We start from the raw sequence: 24,495 nt of genomic DNA, 5'->3' as shown, positions 1-24,495 counted from the left end.
GGAACTTCTGTGAGTGTGATGTTTACTGTTAATTTTTGTTTATTTCACTTTTGTTTATTATCTACTTCAATTGCTTTGGCAATGTTAACATGTTTCCCATGCCAATAAAGCCCTTAAACTGAAATTGAATTGAGAGAGAGAGAGCGAGAGAGAGTGAGCGCAATGTGGAGGCAAAGAGAGGGATATGAGAGAGGTCGCCCAGTCATTATGATACTGACAGCCCCATCTTTCTCCATCTAAGCGAGCAGGGTGCAGACAGAGGGCCCGGTCTTCTGTGTCCCAAATGGCGCCCTACTCCCTTCCTAGTGTGTGCAACTTTTGACCAGGGCCCACGGGTGCCCTGGTGAAAAGTAATGCTCCACATAGGGTGTAGGGTGCCATTTGGGCCGCAAGCCACTGAAAGCAGTGTGTTCTATCTGTCCCCTCCCCCGGCTGTGTGTCGGCCCCTCATTTCCATGTGTGAATAGATATGGCTGCTTAGCGCCGGGCAGCCAACACAGGCCACTGATAGCGCTGAGAAGTGCAGTTGGGAGGTCCTACTACACATCAGCGGGCTTTGGAGGCTCAGGAATGATGAACACTGCAAATTGAGTACCGGCTGGAGAGACTCGCAAAACTCCCCAGGCTAACACACACACACACGGACAAGCGTGCCACACAGACATAGGTAAAAGGCCACACACGCGCAAGGACTCTCACAACCGCACACACATACACGCTTGCTTTTCCACACACAGACAGATCCCACTCCAACACACACCTGAACTAGCATAGCCAATTCCTCTTTCAAATGTTAATATGCACATAAATTCCCACCCCTCCCCTTTTCCAAGACACACACACTTCTTTCTCTAGTTTCTCCTTAAGACTCTAGAGAGTCCTGGCTAGTTATTCTGTAACAGGGTGGCTCGTTTCCCATTCCTTCTGACAGACACACAGGGGAAACCCTCAGACTGTGTGTAAAGACTATTGTCACGCCTGTGAGTGGTTACTATGGGTCCAGTACTGGGGCCAGAGGGAGGACATGGACACTGCAGGTTGACTACCACTACACCACAAATACTCACATGACTGGGGGCTGTAATGGAGTCAGGGTCAGGAAGAGTCCCAAATGGCACCCTGTTTCCTATGGGCCCTGGTCAAAACTGTTGCGTTATAGAGAGCATAGGGTGCATATTTGGAATGCAGATTTTTATCTGTCTAGGGATATCCTACATTCAAGTCTAGCCTTAAAGGTTCCTTTCTACTGGCTTACCTTCCTGTAGACGTGTGTGTGTGTGTGTGTGTGTGTGAGGGGGGGGGGGACTCTGGGCTGAGCTCTGTCTTTTAGAGAGAGAAGGAGAGGAAGTGGTAGAGGGAGCAGGGAGAGAGAAGGAGAGGAAGTGGTGGAGTGAGCAGGAGCAGGAGAGTGAAGGAGAGGAAGTGGTAGAGGGAGCAGGAGCAGGAGAGTGAAGGAGAGGAAGTGGTAGAGGGAGCGGGAGCAGGAGAGTGAAGGAGAGGAAGTGGTAGAGGGAGCATGAGAGCGAAGGAGAGGAAGTGGTAGAGAGAGCAGGAGAGGAAGTGGTAGAGGGAGCATGCGAGAGAAGGAGAGGAAGTGGTAGAGGGAGCAGGAGAGTGAAGGAGAGAAGTGGTAGAGGGAGCAGGAGAAGGAGAGGAAGTGGTAGAGGGAGCAGGAGAGGAAGTGGTAGAGGGAGCAGGAGAGAAAGGGGTAGAGGGAGAGGAGGGAAGTGGTAGAGGGAGCAGGAGAGGAAGTGGTAGACGAAGGAGAGGAAGGGAAGTGGGGGGAGGGAGCAGGAGAGAGCAGGAGAGGAAGTGGTAGAGGAGCAGGAGAGTGAAGGAGGGAAGTGGTAGAGGGAGCAGGAGGGGAAGTGTAGAGCAGGGGGGAAGTGGTAGAGGGAGCAGGAGGGGAAGTGTAGAGGGAGCAGGAGGGGAAGTGGTTCAGAGGAGCAGGAGGGAAGTGGGTAGAGGGAGCAGGAGGGGAAGTGGTAGAGGGAGCAGGAGGGGAAGTGGTAGAGGAGCAGGAGGGGAAGTGGTAGAGGGAGCAGGAGGGGAAGTGGTAGAGGGAGCAGGAGGGGAAGTGGTAGAGGGAGCAGGAGGGGAAGTGGTAGATGGGAGCAGGAGGGGAATGGTAGAGGGAGCAGGAGGGGAAGTGGTAGAGGGAGCAGGAGGGGAAGTGGTAGAGGGAGCAGGAGGGGAAGTGGTAGAGGGAGGCAGCCTGGAGGAAGGGTAGGGAGCAGGAGGGGAAGTGGTAGAGGAGCAGGAGGGGAAGTGGTAGAGGGAGCAGGAGGGGAAGTGGTAGAGGAGCAGGAGGGGAAGTTGGTAGAGGGAGCAGGAGGGAAGTGGTAGAGGGAGCAGAGGGGAAGTGGTAGAGGGAGCAGGAGGGAAGTGGGAGAGGAGCGGGAGCAGAGGCGAGGAGGGAAGTGGTAGAGGGAGCATGAGAGCGAAGGAGAGGAAGTGGTAGAGGGAGCATGAGAGCGAAGGAGAGGAAGTGGTAGAGGGAGCATGAGAGCGAAGGAGAGGAAGTGGTAGAGGGAGCATGAGAGCGAAGGAGAGGAAGTGGTAGAGGGAGCATGAGAGCGAAGGAGAGGAAAGTGGTAGAGGGAGCATGAGAGCGAAGGAGAGGAAGTGGTAGAGAGAGCAGGAGAGGAAGTGGTAGAGGGAGCAGGAGAGAAGTGGTAGAGGAGGCAGGAGAGTGAGGAGAGAAGTGGTAGAGGGAGGCAGGGAGCAGGAGAGTGAAGGAGAGGAAGTGGTAGAGGAGCAGGAGGGGAAGTGGTAGAGGGGAGCCGGGAGCAGGAGTAGCGAGGAGAGGAAGTGGTACGAGGAGCATGAAGATGCGAAGGAGAGGAAGTGGATAGAGGGAGCACTGAAGAGCGAAGGAAGAGGAAGTGGTAGAGGGAGCATGAGAGCGAAGGAGAGGAAGGGGTAGAGAGAGCAGGAGAGGAAGTGGTAGGAGGGAGCAGGAGAGTGAAGGAGAGGAGTGGTAGAGGGAGCAGGGGGCCGAGTGATAGAGAGGACGTGGTAGAAGGAGCAGGAGAGGAAAGTGGTAGAGGGACGCAGGAGAGGAAGTGGTAGAGGGAGCAGTGAGAGGAAGATGTGGTAGAGGGAGCAGGAGAGGAAGTGGTAGATGGGAGGCAGGAGAGGAAAGTGGTAGAGGGGAGCAGAGAGAGTAAGTGGTAGAGGGAGCAGGAGAGGAAGTGGTAGAGGGGAGCAGGAGAGGAAGTGTAGAGGAGCAGGAGAGGAGCAGAGAGGAAGTGGTAGAGGGAGCAGGAGAGGAAGTGGTAGAGGGAGCAGAGAGGAAGTGGTAGAGGAGCAGGAGAGGAAGTGGTAGAGGGAGCAGGAGAGGAAGTGTAGAGGGAGCAGGAGAGGAGTGGTAGAAGGAGCAGGAGAGGAAGTGGTAGAGGGAGCAGGAGAGAAGTGGTAGAGGGAGCAGGAGAGAGAAGGAGAGAAGTGTAGAGGGAGCAGGAGAGAGAAGGAGAGGAAGTGGTAGAGGGCAGGAGGGGAAGTGGTAAGAGGAGCAGGAGGGGAAGTGGTAGAGGGAGCAGGAGGGGAAGTGGTAGAGGGAGCAGGAGGGGAAGTGGTAGAGGGAGCAGGAGGGGAATGGTAGAGGGAGCAGGAGGGGAAGTGGTAGAGGGAGCAGGAGGGGAAGTGGTAGAGGGAGCAGGAGGGGAAGTGGTAGAGGGAGCAGGAGGGGAAGTGGTAGAGGGAAGGGAAGTGGTAGAGGGAGAAGGAGAGGGAAGGAGAGGAAGTGGATAGAGGGAGAAGGAGAGGGAAGGAGAGGAAGTGGTAGAGGGAGCAGGAGAGGGAAGGAGAGAAGTGGTAGAGGGAGCAGGAGAGGGAAGGAGAGGAAGTTGGTAGAGGGAGCAGGAGAGGGAAGGAGAGGAAGTGGTAGAGGGAGCAGGAGAGGGAAGGAGAGGAAGTGGTAGAGGGAGCAGGAGAGGGAAGGAGAGGAAGTGGTAGAGGGAGCAGGAGGGGAAGTGGTAGAGGGAGCAGGAGGGAAGTGGGTAGAGGGAGCAGGAGGGGAAGTGGTAGAGGAAGCAGGAGGGGAATGGTAGAGGGAGGGGAAGTGGTAGAGGGAGAAGGAGAGGGAAGGAGAGGAAGTGTAGAGGGAGAAGGAGGAGGAAGAGAGGAAGTGGTTAGAGGGAGCAGGAGAGGGAAGGAGAGGAAGTGTAGAGGAGCAGGAGAGGGAAGGAGGAAGGAGAGGGAGCAGGAGAGGGAAGGAGGGAAGTGGTAGAGGGAGCAGGAGAGGGAAGGAGAGGAAGTGGTAGAGGGAGCAGGAGAGGGAAGGAGAGGAAGTGGTGAGGGAGCAGGAGAGGGAAGGAGAGGAAGTGGTAGAGGGAGCGGAGAGGAAGGAGAGGAAGGTAAGGAGCAGGAGGAAGAGAGGAATGTAGAGGGAGCAGGAGAGGGAAGGAGAGGAAGTGGTAGAGGGAGCAGGAGAGGAAGGAGAGGGCAAGGAGAGGAAGTGGTAGAGGGAGCAGGAGAGGGAAGGAGAGGAAGTGGTAGAGGGAGCAGGAGAGGGAAGGAGAGGAAGTGGTAGAGGGAGCAGGAGGGAGCAGGAGGGGAAGTGGTAGAGGGAGCAGGAGGGGAAGTGGTAGAGGAGCAGGAGGGGAAGTGGTAGAGGGAGCATGAGAGAGAAGTGGTAGAGGGAGCATGAGAGAGAAGGAGAGGAAGTGGTAAAGGGAGCATGAGAGAAGTGGTAGAGGGAGCATGAGAGAGAAGGAGAGGAAGTGGTAGAGGGAGCATGCGAGAGAAGGAGAGGAAGTTGTAGAGGGAGCAGGAGAGGAAGTTGTAGAGGGAGCAGGAGAGAGAAGGAGAGGAGTGTTGATGGAGCATGCAAGAGCAGGAGAGAAGTGGTAGAGGGAGCAGGAGAGGAAGTGGTAGACGGGAGCAGGAGAGGAAGTGGTAGAGGGAAGGAGAGGAAGTGTAGAGGGAGCAGGGAGGGAAGGAGAGGAAGTGGTAGAGGGAGCAGGAGAGGGAAGAGAGGAAGTGGTAGAGGAGCAGGAGAGGAAGTGGTAGAGGGAGCATGCGAGAGAAGGAGAGGAAGTGGTAGAGGGGAGCAGGGACGTGAAGGAGAGGAAGTTGGTTAGAGGGAGCAGGAGCAGAGAGTGAAGGAGGAGGAAGGTGGTGAGGAGCAGAGAGGAAGTGGTAGAGGGAGCAGGAGAGGAAAGTGGTAGAGCGGGACAGGAGGAGTGGTAGAGGAGCAGGAGAGGAAGTGGTAGAAGGAGCAGGAGAGGAAGTGGGTAGAGCGGAGCAGGAGAGGAAGTGGTTAGGGGGTGAGAGAGGGTAGAGGGAAGGCAGCGAGAGGAAGTCGGTAGAGGGAGCAGGAGAGGAAGTGGTAGAGGGAGCAGGAGAGGAAGTGGTAGAGGGAGCAGGAGAGGAAGTGGTAGAGGGAGCAGGAGAGGAAGTGGTAGAGGGAGCAGGAGAGGAAGTGGTAGAGGGAGCAGGAGAGGAAGTGGTAGAGGGAGCAGGAGAGGAAGTGGTAGAGGGAGCAGGAGAGGGAGCGGTAGAGGGAGCATGAGAGGAAGCGGTAGAGGGAGCATGAGAGAGAGGAAGCGGTAGAGGGAGCATGAGAGAGAGGAAGCGGTAGAGGGAGCATGAGAGAGAGGAAGCGGTAGAGGGAGCATGAGAGAGAGGAAGCGGTAGAGGGAGCATGAGAGAGAGGAAGCGGTAGAGGAGAGCATGAGAGAGAGGAGAGCGGTAGAGGGAGCATGAGAGAGAGGAAGCGGTAGAGGGAGCATGAGAAGAGGAAGCCGGTAGAGGGAAGCATGAAGAGAGAGGAAGCGGTAGAAGGGAGCATGGAAGAGAGGAAGGCAGGGTAGAGGGAGCACGAGAGAGAGGAAGCGGTAAGAGGGGAGCATGAGAGAGAGGAAGCGCGTAGAGGGAGCATGAGAGAGAGGAAGCGGTAGAGGGGCACATCGAGAGAGAGGAAAGCGGTAGAGGGAGACAGAGAGAGAGGAAGCGGTAGAGGGAGCATGAGAGAGAGGCAGCGGTACGAGGGAGCATGAAGAGAAGGAAGCGGTAGAGGGAGCATGAAAGAAGAGGAAGCGGTAGAGGGAGCTGATGAGAGAAGGAAGCGGTAGAGGAGCATGAAGGAGGAGGAAGCGGGTAGAGGGAGCATGCGAGAGAGGAAGCGGTAGAGGGAGCATGAGAAGAGAGGAAGCGTAGAGGGAGGATGATGAGAGGAAGCGTAGAGGGAGCATGAGAGGAGGAAAGCGGTAGAGGAGCATGAGAGAGAAAGCGGTAGAGGGAGCATCGAGAGAGAGGAAGCGGTAGAGGGAGCATGAGAGAGAGGAAGCGGTAGAGGGAGCATGAGAGAGAGGAAGCGGTAGAGGGAGCATGAGAGAGAGGAAGCGGTAGAGGGAGCATGAGAGAGAGGAAGCGGTAGAGGGAGCATGAGAGAGAGGAAGCGGTAGAGGGAGCATGAGAGAGAGGAAGCGTAGAGGAGCATGAGAGAGAGAAGCGAGAGGAGCATGAGGAGAGAGAACGGTAGAGGGAGCATGAGAGAGAGGAAGCGGTAGAGGGAGCATGAGAGAGAGGAAGCGTAGAGAGGGAGCATGAGAGAGAGGAAGCGGTAGAGGAGCATGAGAGAGAGGAAGCGGTAGAGGGAGCATGAGAGAGAGGAAGCGGTAGAGGGAGCATGAGAGAGAAGGAAGCGGTAGCTAGAGGGAGCATGAGAGAGAGAAGCGTAGAGGGAGGCATGAGAAGGAGGAAGCGGTAGAGGAGCATGAGAGAGAGGAAGCGGTAGAGGGAGCATGAGAGAGAGGAAGCGGTAGAGGGAGCATGAGAGAGAGGAAGCGTAGAGGGAGCATGAAGAGAGGAAGCGGTAGAGGGAGCATGAGAGAGAGGAAGCGGTAGAGGGAGCATGAGAGAGAGGAAGCGGTAGAGGGAGCATGAGAGTAGAGGAAGCGGTAGAGGGAGCAGAGAGAGAGGAAGCGGTAAGGGAGCATGAGAGAGAGGAAGCGGTAGAGGGAGCATGAGAGAGAGGAAGCGGTAGAGGAGTCATGAGAGAGAGGAAGCGGTAGAGGGAGCATGAGAGAGAGGAAGCGGTAGAGGGAGCATAGAGAGAGGGAAGCGGTAGAGGGAGCATGAGAGAGAGGAAGCGGTAGAGGGAGCATGAGAGAGAGGAAGCGGTAGAGGGAGCATGAGAGAGAGGAAGCGGTAGAGGGAGCATGAGAGAGAGGAAGCGGTAGAGGGAGCATGAGAGAGAGGAAGCGGTAGAGGGAGCATGAGAGAGAGGAAGCGGTAGAGGGAGCATGAGAGAGAGGAAGCGGTAGAGGAGCATGAGAGAGAGGAAGCGGTAGAGGGAGCATGAGAGAGAGGAAGCGGTAGAGGGAGCATGAGAGAGAGGAAGCGGTAGAGGGAGCATGAGAGAGAGGAAGCGGTAGAGGGAGCATGAGAGAGAGGAAGCGGTAGAGGGAGCATGAGAGAGAGGAAGCGGTAGAGGGAGCATGAGAGAGAGGAAGCGGTAGAGGGAGCATGAGAGAGAGGAAGCGGTAGAGGGAGCATGAGAGAGAAGGAGAGGAAGTGGTAAAGGGAGCATGAGAGGAAGTGGTAGAGGGAGCATGAGAGGGAAGGAGAGGAAGTGGTAGAGGGAGTATGAGAGAGAAGGAGAGGAAGTGGTTGAGGGAGCTTGAGAGAGAAGGAGAGGAAGTGGTAGAGGGAGCATGTGAGAAGAGAGTAAGTGGTAGAGGGAGCATGCGAGAGAAGGAGAGGAAGTGGTAGAGGGAGCATGCGAGACAAGGAGAGGAGGTGGTAGAGGGAGCAGGAGAGGAAGTGGTAGAGGGAGCATGAGATGAAGTGGTAGAGGGAGCAGGAGGGAGCAGGAGAGAGAAGGAGAGGAAATGGTAGAGGGAGCATGCGAGAGGAGAGGAAGTAGTAAAGGGAGCATGAGAGGAAGTGGTAGAGGGAGTGTAAAGAAGCTCTGGTGTCGTGCTAATGAGCGCAGGTAAGTGGGCCACAGTGCAACAAACACACACACACTTACACACTCTCTCTTTTACACACACACCGCAGCTGAGTGCTCCCAGAAAGAGAGGAAATTAACCACACACTTCAAAAGACGAATCCCTTGGAGACACTGCACCTAACTGACAACGCCAGAAAAATGTAAGGGAGAGGGGGAGAAGTGAGAGGGGGGAAAGAGGGAGAAGTGTGAGAGCGAGAAGTGTGAGAGGGGGAGAAGTGTGATAGGGGGGAAGAGGGAAAAGTGTGAGAGGGGAAAGAGGGAGAAGTGTGAGAGTGGGTTAAGAGGGAGAAGTGTGAGAGGGGTTAAGAGGGAGAAGTGTGAGAGGGGGAAAAGAGGGAGAAGTGAGAGGGGGGAAAGAGGGAGAAGTGTGAGGGGGGGAAAGAGGGAGAAGTGTGAGGGGGGTAAGAGGGAGAAGTGTGAGGGGGGTAAGAGGGAGAAGTGTGAGAGGGGGGAAAGAGGGAGAAGTGTGAGAGGGGGGGAGAGGGAGAAGTGTGAGAGGGAAAGAGGGAGAAGTGTGAGAGGGGGTTAAGAGGGAGAAGTGTGAGAGGGGGTTAAGAGGGAGAAGTGTGAGAGGGGGTTAAGAGGGAGAAGTGTGAGAGGGGTTAAGAGGGAGAAGTGTGAGAGGGGGTTAAGAGGGAGAAGTGTGAGAGGGGGTTAAGAGGGAGAAGTGTGAGAGGGGGTTAAGAGGGAGAAGTGTGAGAGGGGGTTAAGAGGGGAGAAGTGTGAGAGGGGGTTAAGAGGGAGAAGTGTGAGAGGGGGTTAAGAGGGAGAAGTGTGAGAGGGGGTTAAGAGGGAGAAGTGTGAGAGGGGGGAAAGAGGAGAAGTGAGCGGGGGGAGAGGGAGAAGTGAGAGGGGGAGAGGGAGAAGTGAGAGAGGGGGGGAAAGAGAAAAAACTGATCTGACTACAACGTTTCCAAATGTCTCTCCAAGTTGGTCCGTTGCAGAAAATGAGTTTTTTTTCTTCTTTCCGACAGCACACATATTCACAAAAATAGCTAATACATCACTCATACATATGACCTTCTATCCTACACACACTTACCGGCAGTGTTCACGCACGCACACACCCACACAACAGATTTGTTGGAAACACCATGGACACATGTATACACACACACACCCAGGGTAGACTCCGTGTGAAGACACAGTAAGGTACCACTCAGCCCCCCCCCCCCCCCCCCCCTCCCCATGCATGTCCTGCTCCTCCATCAAGGGGAAGCGTGATGGAGGGAGACCCTCAGTGCCCCCACAACTCAACTCGGCCTCTATTATAACCAGCATGAGATGAAGTCAGGCGTGCACACCACCCGCTCCACTGTTGGTCTAAGCAGCGGGAGCGTGTTCAAACATGTCCCCCAACAATAAGTGTGGAAGGGGGGCGCCAACCCAACCGCACAGCTAGTGGGACGGTTCCTCAGCGGTGTGCTCTCCCTCTGTGTTATGTGTGTCCAAAGAGATGCTGCTGCAGATGTACAGTACCAGTCAACAGTTTTGACACACCTACTTGTTCAAGGGTTTTTCTTTGTTTTCTACGTTGTGGAATAATAGTGACATATGGAACCATGTAGTAGCCAACAACAACAACAAACATTAAACAAATCAAAATAGATTTTATATTTGAGATTCTTCAAAGTAGCCACCTTTTGCCTTTGACAGCTTTGCACACTCTTGGCATTCTCTCAACCAGCTTCATGAGGTAGTCACCTGGAATGCATTTCAATTAACAGGTGTGCATTGTTAAATAGTGGGTTTTCTTTCCTTCTTACTAATGGGGAATTCGTTTGTGTATTTCATTTCCTCTACATCATTGTATGACTCCTTTGAGCCAATTAGTTGTGTTGTAACAAGGTAGGGGCGGTATACAGAAGATAGCCCTATTTGGTAAAATACCAAATCCATATTATGGCAAGAACAACTCAAATAAGCAAAGAGAAACAACAGTCCATCATTACTTTAAAAGATGAAGGTCAGTCAAACCGGAAAATGGCAAGAACATTGGACGTTTCTTCTAAGTGCAGTCGAAAAACCATCAAGCGCTATGATGAAACTGGCTCTCATGACGACCACCACAGGAAAGGAATACCCAGAGTTACTGTGCTGCAGAGGATCAGTTCATTAGTTACCAGCCTCAGAAATCGCAGCCAAATAAATGCGACACAGAGTTCAAGTAACAGACATATCGCAACATCATTGTTCAGAGGATACTGTGTGAATCAGGCCTCCATGGTCAAATTGCTGCAAAGAAACCGCTACTAAAGGACACCAATAAGAATACGACTTGCTTGAGCCAAGAAACACAAGCAATATACATTAGACCAGTGGAGATCTGTCCTTTGTCTGAGTCCAAATTTGAGATTTTTGGTTCCAACTGCCATGTCTTTGTGAGACACAGAGTGGCTACTTTGAAGAATACAGTATAACATTTGTTTAACACTTTTTTTTTTGGTTACTACATGATTCCATATGTGTTACTTCATAGTTTTGATGTCTTCACTATTATTATACAATGTAGAAAATAGTAAAAATAAAGAAATTATTGAATGAGTAGCTGTCCAATTTTTTAAAACTGGTACTGTGTATTTACTGTAAGTGTGCTTGTTTGTGAGCATATTTGTAGTTGTGAGTGTGGGTGGGTGGGTTTCCTGTGCCTCATAGTCCCCAATGACTATATTCAAGAGCTGTGAATAGAGATGGTGAAGGTTTTGACTGTGAGGGAGTTCTTTGGTCTGAGCTTTTCTGAGAAGTGGGACAGTTTCTCAGTTTGGTCATGGTTCATTTCTCTCATCACAACGATTAGTCCAGCTGGTGGGGTAAAAGGTGCCATTCTGGGGTCAGATTGCTCAGTCTCTCGGTGTAAAGTTCACTCTGACTGGAGGAGAGGGAAACTTAAGCAGGAGGGAGACGAGGAGCCTCAGGGTACTGTTCACTGCTTAGTACTGACCCCCAATTTAGTTTAGGATAATGAAATCAAACATTGACTGCTACATAGCCTCCTCAGTATTTGACTGTGTTAACATTATGCAGCTGTATTTAACTGCTACACCGCATGTGTTCCAAATGGCACCCTATTCCCTATATAGTGCACTACCTTTGACTGCAGCCCTGCAGAATATAGGGAATAGGCTGCCATTTGGGGCGCACGCGGTATGTCCCCAAGGGCACAGCCAATCAGTTTAAAAACACCAGTAGTTGATCTAGCGCACACGAGAAGAAATATCCCGGTCTTGACCTGCCTCTCCCTGACTTCCTGCTTGTCTGGCTCCTCTGCAATGTTGCTCTATTTCCTCTGCAGAGGAAACCATGAAGGGCCATAAGGGAAGACAGAACGGCGTGAAGGAGAAGGGGAAGGAGCGGCGGAAAAGCAGTCCGGAGAAGAAGAAAGAGAGGTGGAAGTCTGACAACGGCTCCCTCCTCAAACAGCTAGGTAGGTCTGACACACCACGGGGGTTTGTGTTATGCGCTGTGAGTTTCCAGTCGAGTCGATGACGTGTAAGACCCCCCCCCCCCCCCCCCCCCCCCCCCCTGAGTTGCTATCACACCTCCCCCGACTTGTCCAGGCTCGCACCATCTAGATCTGGGTGCTGATTCTACCCCCTTCTTCTGAAGGGTGCACTTGCACAACACTCCCTGTCATGGATTTAATCATGTTGGAGAGCCAATGCCTACACCAATCCAAAGCATTCAGATCGATTACTGGGAGTGTGCAAGTGCACACTTTGGGCGAAGTGTGGTGAATCAGGATGCAGCTTAGGTCTCCTCTGTGGATACCATCTCTGGAGAATGTGTCATTGCTGAGCGATTAGTACATTTTGAAGTTGTTTCGGTGTGATTTTATATTTTTTAAATCGCGTTTTTCGGTTTCGATTATTTTGGTTGAATGCTGTAACACAGAATAAAATACTTTTAATAAAAGTCCCATGATGTTAGTGATGCCCATTACTGCTTATCACTTATTAACCATCATTTATTCACATGACTTTTTCAGCAAATATTTAATTTATGTATATATCTTTATTTTTTTGGTGACTTTATTATTTCATTCTAAGTCATCTCATCTCTACAGAGCTGCTGCCTGGGGGAAAAAATCACTATTTTAGTAGTTCTTCAAAGTAAATAAGGCATACTTTTTTATAACTACTGAATACCAACTATCAATCACTTAGATCATGTATTTTCAGGTAGAGAAACCTCCCGAAGCAACAGCTGCTCTCTATATCACCTCACGATCGCATGTTCTTCTGTTTCTTGAGTAGCAGACCTAAAAGAAACAAAGCCCGGACAAGTAGATGTGCAATGGATTGTGGTCATTGTAGTTAGTTTAGCACATAAAATGTAATTATGTCAAATATTATCCTGTTGGAAACTACAACTCCCTACTACATTGCACAGTTCAGGCTGGATCTGATTTATATCTAAGGAAACTGCATTGAGCTTAGAGAGAAAACCGAATTAAATGGAATACAAATAATTGAACCGACGTCGGTCAATTAGTTTTAAAAAATTATAAATAACCGACATTTCGGTTAATCCCTCGGCACTAATCAGTGTCCAAACTCTCTCCAGATCATGATGAAGATGCTTACAGTATCAACATTCAGGAGGAAAAGTCTTCCCACGGTTACACATACTCAACTAGAAGCATCCTTTATCCCCAGACAATCTGTAGAACCATTAACAGGGAATCGACTAGGAAACTGTTAGCCACTGTTGACGTCTGTGGTTGTCCTGCAATATTTCCCTTTCTGCGTCAATACTGATCTTTTAGCGGACATGACTACGACGCCGATGTGAGGCGAGTGGCTTGGCCCCTGTATTGGAGCTGAGAAGCGACATATGGACAGGGCCTGGAGGAGCCTTTATGTCCCCAGCCTTGGTGACAGTACCAAAGAAGAATTGTATCCCACGTGTGTCCACCGAGCCCTCGGCTCTCTTCAGAGCTCCCGTAGGACCGGTGCTTCCCAATGCCTGTCCTTATACTTCACTTTCAGCTTTTCGTTGTGTTACCCACTCCAAAACCAGTGAGCAGGTGGACCTGGTGGCGAACTTGCACATGGGAATCTATTGTTTACATTATAAGCAGTGCAGTATAGCACTACGGTGGTGCAAACACACACTTCAGGGTCCACCTATAGTAAGCCACACAGCGACGATAGAGGGTAACATCACGAGCGCTGACCTTTTTTGAGGTCAAGGTAAATAATAAGTCTAACAGTGGCTAGCTGGGGGTTTCTTCCTGAATGTCCTTCAGTTATGTCAATGCTCCACAGTGCTGTGATAACAGAACATGTAACAGAGGGCTGTTTTGTTTTTTCCCCTCCGCCTGACTGGTTCCTCAGATGTTATCTCCTCAGCCTACCTCATCGTGTTTTGTGTGTGACGGGCCTTTTTGCGGGCGACTGAGGACGGTGTGTGTTTTGAGTCCATCTCCTCTCTGTCAGACTGCTCAGTAGTGCTCTGACGACTCACAGGGCTGACTGCATGTGTACCATGTAGGTGCAGGTTGATATACACTCCAACTCTACCTTTTAAGCACTTAACCCCAAGTGTGTGTGTGTTTCTCAACAGAAATGGATGTTGTAGTAGTGCTGTTATTCTATTGTTCTTCTCGGACACTGTTTGCACTCTCCTGTTGGCTGGTGTGATATACCGTGCCATTGAGAGATGCCAGTTGAGTCCTTGGTGATGCCAGATGAGATTTGGCCAGGCAGAGTGTTACTGAGAGGAGGTGCAACTATAGCCATGGAAACGCATCTGTTTGCATGGCTTGGTGCAGGTGTAGCTTCTCAGGTGTACATAAAAACTCATTTAAAAAACAATGTCCATATTATTTTCAGGGTAAAAGGGGTAGAGGTTAATCCTCATGGTGTGGGCCCAGTGTCCCTGCCCGCCACCTTGTTTTTCTGAGCGCTGTGGGTGGGGTGCGTGGCGTTGCCTGCCCCCCTACTAAGGCAGAGCTGCTCTCTTAAATCCCCGGGCTTTAGCGTGTGTGACCTTCCCTCACGGAACAGGATAACCCAGGGGGTCAGAGGTTAGGGGAGAGCATCTCCTGATAAGGCAGCGGGACAGAGGCTGGGAGAGTCGTAAATAGCACCCCTTTCTCTATATAGTGCACTAGTTTTGACCAGAGCCCTTTGGGAATAGGGTGCCAATTGGGACGCGGACGGATACGGGCATCTGGCCACCGTGATAAGCCTGTCGTAACGTGACCCCTGGGTGGCAGACAGAGTGGAGTAGAGTACCTCTGAGTGTTGTAGTGGTGAAATAGACTGCAAGACCTTCTGGGTGTTGATATTGAGAGGGCTGGATAATTACTAACTCTCTCCCCAGACTGATACTTTGGGCATCATTTTAACACTTAATTTGTGTTTCCGCCTCTAAGTTCTTCAGGCATGGAGTTTACAGTGCTCTCCGTCGCTGACTCGCACTGCTCACTCCCCTCTCTTTCCCTCGCTCCGTGCGTATGCGGGGTTGTCAGGGCGACAGTTGGCACCTGAGAACAATTGGCACACTGTACCGGGGCCTGCACAAACACAAGTCTGGCTCTGCCCCAGCCAGCGCATTCCTGGCTCTTTCTAGCCTAGCTCAGCCTCCCTCCCTCCTGTCCCTGCCTATCCTAGCCTTGCTTAGCCTCCCTCCCTCCTGTCTAGTCTAGCTTAGCCTACCTCCCTCCCTGGCCCTACTTAGCGTAGCTTAGCCTGGTCTGGCCCTGTCCCAGCCAGCGCATTCCTAGCCCTACCGGGTCTCACCTAGCCTAGCGTGGGCTGCCACCATACCACATCAGCCTAGGCCCCGGGGCTGCTTTCACCGGGTCCACGGAGCAGAGCCAGGAGAGGGGCTGCAGCCAGCAGACATGCGCAGCGGGGTGGGTTGGAGATGAAGAGGAGAGGTGGAGCAGAGTGGGTCACGACCAGCCCCCGCCCTCCCTTCTCTTTTCCAACTCTGCTCCCTCCCTCCCTTTCTGTTCCCCCCTCCCTCCCTTCTCTCTGTTCCACCACCTCTCATTCCCTCCTCCCCTCTCTAGTCTCCTGTCTCCAGCAGAGGCGCTGGTGCTGTTGCTGCGTCATGGAAACGGCTGGCCTGGGGATGCTGATCCAATCACAGCAGCTCCTCCTGACCTCCTGGTGGGCACAGTGCCTTATGGACTGAAGGGGGAGGAGGGGGGTGACTGGGTAGAGGATGCATCCCAAATAGCACCCTAGTACCTATTTAGTGCACTACTGTGCCATTTCGGATGGACCCAGTGCCTTTCCAATCCAATGGGAGAGTAATCTGTTGCCGGGTGAATGACAACGGTGATGCATTGTCCAACAAAAACACCCAAACCGTCTGTCTTTTTACATAAGCAACTCGTCAGAGAATACTTGACTTTAGTTGTACTTTTGATGGACAAAAAAAATTGACAATGATGTCAGTCATAGACGCATGAACACGGATGAAATCGTTAGAGTGTGGCCATAGCCTTAGACGGGGGGCTAACAGGAAGATTTAACAGGTGATGACTCGGTCAGGAATGTTGAGGGTTGTGTTGGTGTGACCGCCTGGGCCCTATGTGGTCTATAGGAATCTGGTGCAGTTGATGGTAGTGGGGAGGGAAGATGTGCTGACTAGCATCTCAGTTTGCGGGGAGAAGTACACTTGTTTTCCAATCTTCTCTCCCTCCGTCCCCACACCCCTACCTCGTGTCTCTGTGGTAAGATGTTGACATGCCCAGCAGAGAGCGTCTCTCAAGTTGATCCTCCCTGCCTCCTCTCCTCCCTCTATCCCTCCCTGCCTCCTCTCCTCCCTCTATCCCTCCCTGCCTCCTCTCCTCCCTCTATCCCTCCCTGCCGCCTCTCCTCCCTCTATCCCTCCCTGCCGCCTCTCCTCCCTCTATCCCTCCCTGCCTCCTCTCCTCCCTCTATCCCTCCCTGCCTCCTCTCCTCGGTTGTGTTCCTCCCATACTTCAATAGGGGCTGTGGTGGAATTAGCCCTCTGTTAATGACTGTGATTTAAAAATGCTATTCTAAGTAGGAGCTTCATCTCATTAAACAGGCAGGCTGGGTGTGTGGAGCTGGAGCCAATTGCACCACTGCTAATACTCTGTCCCTATGCCAGCCAGCACCTTACTCATCACCTGAGGAGATAGACACCACTTCACACCAGACAGAGAGACACACATTTAAGGAGGTTATTGTAGCTCATTGAAACAACACCACACCTATAGGGTTTAAATGTATTTTCAGCAGGTCTACCTTTTTAAAGAGGTGTGTGTGTGTGTGTGTGTGCACGTTCAAGCGCCGTTGTTGGAAGGTGTGTGTAGGTGTGTGAAATCCTTTGTGAACAGTGGCTCATGATGTTTTGGGTTGACAGGAACCCAGTGTGTTTCTGGTTTAGGGGCAGGGTTCGGGGAGTGGGAGAGTGTTACCCAGCGTACTGTCCCCTGATGCATCTCCCAGACCGTGGGAGAGGGACTTCATGGGATTGGAATACGGGTGGTGGATGGAGCTCTGTCTCTAGGTGTGTTCTGAATAGCGCCCTATCCCCAGGCCTATGTAATGCAACCCTACGGGCCCTGGTCAAAAGTAGTGCACTACATAAGGAATAGGGTCCCATTTGCGACACCGCCTGGCACCAGTGTGTTTCCCTCCCCCTCTCCCGCCTTCTCTCTATTTCCTGTGAGAATCGGTGTTCCCGAGCTGCAGAGAGGCTCTGGCAGCCAACTCTGGGCCTTAATGACAGACAAGGAGCCATGCAAATCTCGTAATTATATACACACACAGCATGCATTGTCTCTAAAAGCTGCGTTTGACAGTGAACGTCCCTGGTGGTGGTGGTGACAAAGCACAGACAGACAGACCGACGCAGAACGGGGCTAATGCATTGTTTAAACTCACACAGGAAGTGGGGTAGATAGGGGGTTTGAGTCCCAAATGTGCCCTTTTCCCTATGTACTGCCCTACTTTTGACCTGGGCCCATAGGGGACTGGTTAAAAGTAGTGCAACATATAGGGAATATGTTGATATTTGGGACGCACACCCTACCGCCTGTTAAATGATTGATTCGTTGAAGGAAAGTCTGGTCAGGTTTAGCATCACGACTCCGACCACATATCCCCCGTACTGTACTTTGTCACCCAGCCCTACGCTGTGTCTTCCTATGTTTTACAGGTTTGTTCCAGACTTCCTCCCAGAAGGCTTTATGTTTTGGACGGAACAGTTGATCCTACTATCCATCAACAGACATTCATGAGATTTCAGAATCGTCTGTATAACAAGGGCGTCAAACTCTATTCCTGGGAGTGCCGTGTGCCTGCAGGTTTTCAGTCCTCCCTTGTTACTTAAGTGATCAGTTAAGGTCAAGGATTCATCAAGAACTCCCATTTACCTGGTTCTCTAGGTCTTCATTGGGCACAAATTGAAAGGAAATAACACGGCCCTCCTGGAGTTGAGTTTGACCCCCTCGCTCTAGACTGGTCCTCTATGGTCCTCTCACCTGTCAATCTCTTCCCCCCAGGTTTCCCCAAGACCTTCCCTCTGGACAACTCGCTGTTTGACAGCTGGCTGGCCCAGTCGGTGCAGATCACGGCTGACGACATGCTGAGCCAGTGGGCCCTGGACGCCGGGCAGCACCGTGACAAGACGGCCAGCTTGCTGTCTGACCAGCTGCTGCAGGGAGAGGAGAGCCTGCTCAGCCTTATGATGGACCACTCCATGAAGTCCACCTGGAAAACCCCTCAGCTGGGCCGCAAGACCCGGGGCAAGCCCAGAGCCCGGGCCCAACACTCCCCCGCCGCAGCAACCACCCCGCCTTCTGCCACTGCTGTCAGTCCCGCTGCTGCTGCCACCGCCTCTTCCACAGCCACAGCCAAGGGGACTCTGCTGGCAGATGACAGGCCAGGCCACGGGGCCCGTAGAGGGGAGAGGTCCCGGGGCTCCAAGGCTCTCCACCACCACCACCACCACCCCCAGACCAGGAGCACTGAGGCACCACTGGACCCGCCGCCGCAGCCGCCCACCTCCAAAATGGACTCCTGTCACATCTCGGAGGAGCGCGGCCCCTGGGACAGCCTCACTGGTACAGGGGCAGCGTCCGCCCCCACGCCGGCCCCTCTGGCCTCCTGCTCCCCCACACAGCCCTGCATTAGTCCCGGGACAGTGCCTGAGGGGAGGTCAGGGGGGGGTCTCGGTCACCGCACGGCCCTGCGTCTCCGCCTGCCCCGGCAGGGTAAGTCCCGGGGGAAGGGCGGGGGTGGAGGGGGGAAGGAGGTGGTAGAGCGTCCCCTGGAGAGAGAGAGGGACCCCCACCCAGTGAAGGAGACGTCGTCGCTGCTGGACCCCGAGACGGATGGCTACTTCTCTGACGCCGAGCAGAGCGACTCGGACACGCACTCCAGCGGCCGCAAGCTCCGCCTGGCCCAGTTGCATTCTGGGAGCGAGGACCTGCTGAGGAGGAGCGTGCTGGCGTTGTAGAAAAAAAACTGAGACGCTCTCTCACACACACACACACACACACTCACACACCATCGTCCAGAAGACACACTGATTTCTCAGACTGACCGGAGCTCCATCCCAGCTCCCGCTACCATGGCTACTGTCTGTCTGTCTGTCCGTCTGTGCTTTTGATATTATACATGCCGTTCTTTTCTCTCTAGATCGCTTTAATGAACCAAATCTCTGTACTTCACTAGTCCTAAATCAGTCTCTCTGCTCTGTTCTGGGGATTTGAACGTAGCTGTTAGTCAGATAGCTACATACACAACGAGACCCTAGATGTTAGTAGTGCTTGTTAAAGTAACAAATGCTGTATGATGACGTAAGAAGACAAAGAGGAAATGGATTTTGGACAATGTTACATTTGAGGTTTTATTTTGAAGTATAGCATGGCGGTGATCCATGCCATCAACCCTTCCTAGTGGTGTGGTCAGTGGTGACTAAGCCGCTAGCATTGGGGTGAATACTTTGTGGGCATTATAAGCTGGTTCAGACGAATCTCTTCCTTTCTCTTGACGTAAGATGGATCCCGCGAGGCGATTCCTGGGATCTGATGTTTTTAAAAAGCCTTTCAGTTCAGCATCATTCTGAGAAATGTACAGAAAATATCAAACAAATATTAGCCTTTTAAAAGCACAAATAGCTAACGGGAACTGTAACACAAACATTGTGGCATAAACACGCACACTCTTTCAGACATGCACACCAGACACATTACACACACACGCACACCAGACACATTACACACACACACACACACACACACATACTCTAAACGACTCTGTCTGCATCCAGCCGTTGTAGAAACACACTGGTTGATAATTACGTCAGCTCTTCACTGACTCCTCCCTCATCTTCCGTTTGGGCCTGAATCATTGGAGAAACAGTATTTTATTGTGTGCCTTCTGTCGCTCCCCCAAAATAAGTTTATCAATCACTTCTATAATCAGATTTGTTACAATCAAAAAAGGAACATCTGTTGTATTGGCCATCAAGCGTACTGAAACAGAGGGCTTCTCGGACCTTAATTGTAGTGCCTAAAAAAGATATGTAAATGCAGCTTTTGCCATTTAATCAACCCAACCGCATGCAAAGCCACACAGTTCTACCATATTTGTGCAAAGTGCTGCCCCAACAAAGCAACTTCTGGAGTCGTTGTTGCTCCATTCAGACGAATCGTATAGTCAGCTACAGCACAGAGTTCTGGATTCTGACTACTTTTTTGAGTTCTTTGTAAATTAATGTTTTTTTTTTTTTTTTTCGTCTCAGAGTTGTATTTTGTACTAAAAAGCGGTCCACAGTATTTTCTCAGGGTTTAAAAAAAAAAAAAAAAAAATCTAATAAAAAAAATGTTTTTGACGGCGACGAAAAGAAGGGTTGAAAATGTATTGAAATCAAAGTTAATCCGTAAATATATAAAACCATATACAGCCTTTTCTACATATGATGGGTATGTATAGAAAAGGTTCCTTTGGCAATGCTCACTGTTTAAACTCTGACTACTACTGTGCTGAGAGCTTTTCTCATGTCTCAGTCAGTACACTACTACTACCCACCTGGCTGTCTCCTGAGTTGATAATGCCAAAGAACAGTGTGTATAACAGACAGGGCACCATGCACTTACTCTGTCTGCGTCCCAAAATGGCACCCTATTCCCTGCTTAGTGCATAAGGTGCCATTTGTGACGCAGCCTCACTTGGGAGTTGTGCATTGCTCAGGCCTGCGCTGGCATGGTGTGACTCGGCCTTTTTAAAGGGGGTGGGGGGGGGGGGGGCGTCCTGACACCCACCACCACTATTCCACCTTGGACTCTCCCATTCCCTGCTCCCACAAGTGTGTTACTTACTGGCCCTCTGTGCCACTGACCTACTCTGGATGGAGTGGCCTACGTCCCCGTCCCCCAACCTGGAGAGAGTTGAATGCTGCTGAACCGTGTGTGGATGGGCGGCTGATGGCTGAGCCCGCTGACAACCCCCAGCGCTGGTATAACAGGGTCGTAATATAGAAGATGACTCGTTTTGTATGTTTGTTTTCCTGTCCCAGAGGGGACATAAGGATTCAGGATGAAACTTCCTAAAGCAGCGTATTGGTCAGGTGACACTGTCTGTCTACAGCCAGTCTGGCTCCTTCCTTTCCATCCACCGTAACCCTTGGAGGCAGACCATTACAACCATAGAAACAGAATGAGTAGCACATTATTCATTCGTATTCTACAATCACAATACCATAAGAACAACAGTGCTCATCGTTGTCTGCAGATAGGGGTGGGTGAGTGGGGTTCAGCACTGTAGCAAAACCCACAGAATCCACCCCACCACCTAACCATTTACGTGTTGCTAAGACAATGAAATGTAAACTTGGTTTCAATATTCAATATATACACAGATTTAGACTAGGCTGTGTTTTAGATGGGACCCTTCATATACGGCCCCCAACGTAGTAGAAAACAGGTTGTTATTATTATTATTGGAGAGGGGTGTCTACGCCCTCTTCCTCCGCTTCTTTTCAGAAACAGTAGGCTGGAGTTCTAGTGAGGTATTTCGGTCCAGCAGGCAGCAGGTGACAGCACTTTTCATGCAGACGTATGGATGGATGGTATTATCCTAGAGTATGGATGGATGTTATTATCCTACAGAGTATGGATGGATGGTATTATCCTACAGAGTATGGATGGATGGTATTATCCTACAGAGTATGGATGGATGGTATTATTATTATTATCCTCCCCAAGCAGGGTTTCTTTGCCCCATTCCCGACGACCCACCTGGTTTGCATGTTTTATTCCAGCCCTACACTAACGCCCATTATTCTGCTAATCAAATTGATGATCAGTTGAATAGGTTGCGTTAGTGCTGGGCTGGAACAAAACGTGCATTCAGACGGCGGGGCGGGTCCCCTGGAATTGGGTTGAGAAATGCTGCTTTGGCGTTTGCTGTGGATGAATGTCCTCGTGCTGTCTCCGTACCACCCAGCTGCTGCTGCTGTTGTCTGTAGCGCGACAAAGCCGTCGGCACACTAACAACACAACGGCGACGTCATTGAAAAGGATCTCCTCTTCTGTGTTAGTTGCTTTATCCCTTAGGGAACTGGTTCACGGCTGTAGTAGTTTGACTGCCGTTTACTTATGTTTGTTTATTTTTATGCACCAACAATAATGTAGAATACTGTACTAGAAACCCTTTTTGTTTCCGTGTTAAAAGCCTTCGCAAGCTGTTTTTGTAACGCTTCAGCCGCGGCTCATATAACTAGAATGCTGACTCATAATCAGACCGACTGCTTCCTTACTAGCGCTTCTCCGACCGTCGACTGACTGCTTCCACACTGGGAAGTATGGTTCCAATCCAACACCCGCCCCGCAGACCAGTGCTCTGTCTCACTTCCCTCCCCTTCTTCAGTGTTTCCGACGGCCCGCCTCAGCTCCTTCAGGGTTTTGAAGCATGGGCGGGTCAAAGGAAGAAGCTTTCAGGACAAATAATGACGTGCATGTGTTGTGTAATGGAGAGAGCGTTTGTCACTGCTACCGCTCTGGGCAGAAGAGGGGGAGAGAGAGAGAGAGAGAGAGGACAGTTTGTTCTTTCCTCTTAGTGTTTGCACCCTGTCCACAGTGAACTTAACAGACAGGGAATCTAAACAACACCCCTCCCTCTCTCTCTCTCTGTCCCTCCCTCCCTCTGTCCCTCCCTCCCTCTCTGTCCCTCCCTCCCTCTCTGTCCCTCCCTCCCTCTCTGTCCCTCCCTCCCTCTGTCCCTCCCTCGCTCTCTGTCCCTCCCTCGCTCTCTGTCCCTCCCTCGCTCTCTGTCCCTCCCTCCCTCTCTGTCCCTCCCTCCCTCTCTGTCCCTCTCTGTCCCTCTCTCTGTCCCTCTCTGTCCCTCCCTCTGTCCCTCTCTGTCCCTCCCTCTGTCCCTCTCTGTCCCTCCCTCTGTCCCTCCCTCTCTCCCTCCCTCTCTGTCCCTCCCTCCCTCCCTGTCCCTCCCTCCCTCCCTGTCCCTCCCTCCCTCTCTGTCTCACTCTCTCTGTCCCTCCCTCTGTGGGGTTCACAAACGTAAAGAGCAAACACTTCTCTGTTTTCACTGGAGCTGGGGATTATTTACTTTCTCTGGTCTCTGTTTTATATGCAGAACCAGAGAAGTTGATTTGATAGGTGGGAACTGCATAGCCAGTAGTGAGTGTGTTTGTTTTAGTGTCTGTCCGAGTCAATGCTTGTGTCTGCGTGCATGTTTGTCTGTGTCTGTCGAGTCACGAGTGTGTATTTGTGTGTGTGTGTGTTGGCTAATTGAAGTTAAAATGGTCAGGCCGGCTCCCCAGTGTGCTGATCAGCGTGCAGCTGAAGCCTGGGAGAGACCTTTTGTTCTCTCACTTCCTCCATAGAGAACACTCACAGAAACTAACCGCTGCTCTCTGGCAACACAGCGTCTGTATCTCAAATGGCATCCTATTCCCTATTATAGTACCTACGGCCCTGGTCAAAGGTAGTGCACTATGAAGGAAAAAGGGTGCCATTTAGGATGTACTCGAGCTATTTATGACCAGCAGGGTCACAGAATGTGTTCCTCTCATTAAATTCAATAGCATTTCAAAATGTTCAAGTTCCACAGTTCAAACAACTTGCTCCCATGTTTGTTTGCGACTGTCGTTCCGTGACTTGTATGAATACACGTATGAATCCATTTCCAGGAGAGAAGGTTTATCCATGACCATCGCTGCTCCTCCTAAGGTCGGGCTAATTTACCGGTTGTGTCTCTGCAACAGAGCCGAGCTCTGATGCTTAGCAGGTTTAGTTTTTTTGTAGTTGATCTGGCATCACTTTGCTGCCTCCAAATTCAGGCTACATCACAAACGGTGCCCACTTCCCCATATAGTGCGCTACTTTTGACCAGGGCCCCATAGGGCTGTGGTCAAAATTAGTGCATTATGTAGGGAATGGGGTGCCTTTTCTGCCGTTGACTTACACCGGCACTAATTGGTCTTTTGACCAATCACATCAGATCTTTTTTCAGAGCTGATCTGATTGGTCAGAAGACCAATTAGTGAAAAATATATATCAGAATCGGACTGCCTGTAAACGCAGCCAATATGCCTGTCCTGTATCTCCTAATGGTCACATTCATAATTTTGATAGGAGTACGTGATCGCTCTGATCAAAGCAGACTCTGACATGGTTCCTCCTCCCTCCACCACGTGGCTGTCTTATTTGTCCTTAAAAGGCGCTGAAATCTCTGCTGCCGTATACAATTCAATTCCACACCCAATTAGGCTCGATCTGCATCAGTTCTACAATACGATAATATGAATGTTGCAGGAGTTTATCCTTCTGTATTCTTTGTTTCAAAGAATGTTGTGCCATTTGTTAATAGCAAAGAGAAATATTGAACATATATTAAAAAGAAGAGCTATTTTAAATTATTTTTTGGCTTTTTTTGCAATATTTATTTTCTTGTATTAGAGTCTTTGTAGGAGGAAAAACAAAAAATGTATTTTTCATTAGTGCAAAAAACTATTTTTTTCCTTTTTGTACACTTTCAATGTTAAGCAAAACGTTAAAAAGCAATATTATGATGTTCCATGTGACTGTATCTGCATGCTGTTTGTGTTGCCTTAAAGACGGCTGCGTCCACTATGACCCCCCCCTCCCCTCCTCCCCCCGGCACTATGGTGTGGTTGACCAGTGTAGTCAATAAAGCAGTGCTTTCTGTGTACCCATGCTCTGGACCGTCTCTCTGTTCAGTTCACCATCCCAGGAGCTCATTTTTAAGGCAATCTGGGATTCAAATAACAACAAATATACTCTGCCACTTTTTGGTGAACAGTTGAGGGATGGGGTACGACAGTTGAGGGATGGGGTACGACAGTTGAACTAAGATCATTTCTAAGTGATATTCTTAAAGAATCAATGGCTGTTAATCATTGAATTAAAAGTATGTACTAATCCCAGATTACCTCTTATTTTTTAAGCTCTGTTCAAGGGTTGATTGATTCAGTCACACTGTGTTGAATCATTCTGGGTCTCTACAGACGGACCCAGAGGTAACTAGGCTAGATACTCCATTTTACATGTACTGTAG

General features: G+C 50.9%; 1 protein-coding gene across 2 annotated transcripts in view; it reads left to right on the top strand.

Moving 5' to 3' along the window:
• LOC109892947 (protein Jade-1) overlaps positions 1-24,129 on the top strand; it is a 144,731-nt gene extending 120,602 nt beyond the window's left edge. For both annotated transcript variants that reach the window (XM_031826889.1, XM_020485873.2), the window contains 2 exons: positions 11,256-11,387; positions 17,457-24,129. In XM_031826889.1, coding sequence (XP_031682749.1) covers positions 11,256-11,387; positions 17,457-18,412 — 1,088 coding nt within the window. In that variant the 3' untranslated portion in view covers positions 18,413-24,129. The remainder of the gene's footprint in view (positions 1-11,255; positions 11,388-17,456) is intronic.
• The last annotated feature ends 366 nt before the right edge of the window (positions 24,130-24,495 follow it).

Source organism: Oncorhynchus kisutch, linkage group LG6 (genome assembly GCF_002021735.2).
Source record: "Oncorhynchus kisutch isolate 150728-3 linkage group LG6, Okis_V2, whole genome shotgun sequence".
Taxonomy (NCBI): Eukaryota; Metazoa; Chordata; class Actinopteri; order Salmoniformes; family Salmonidae; genus Oncorhynchus; species Oncorhynchus kisutch.
This window is presented reverse-complemented; position numbering and strand designations above follow the sequence as displayed.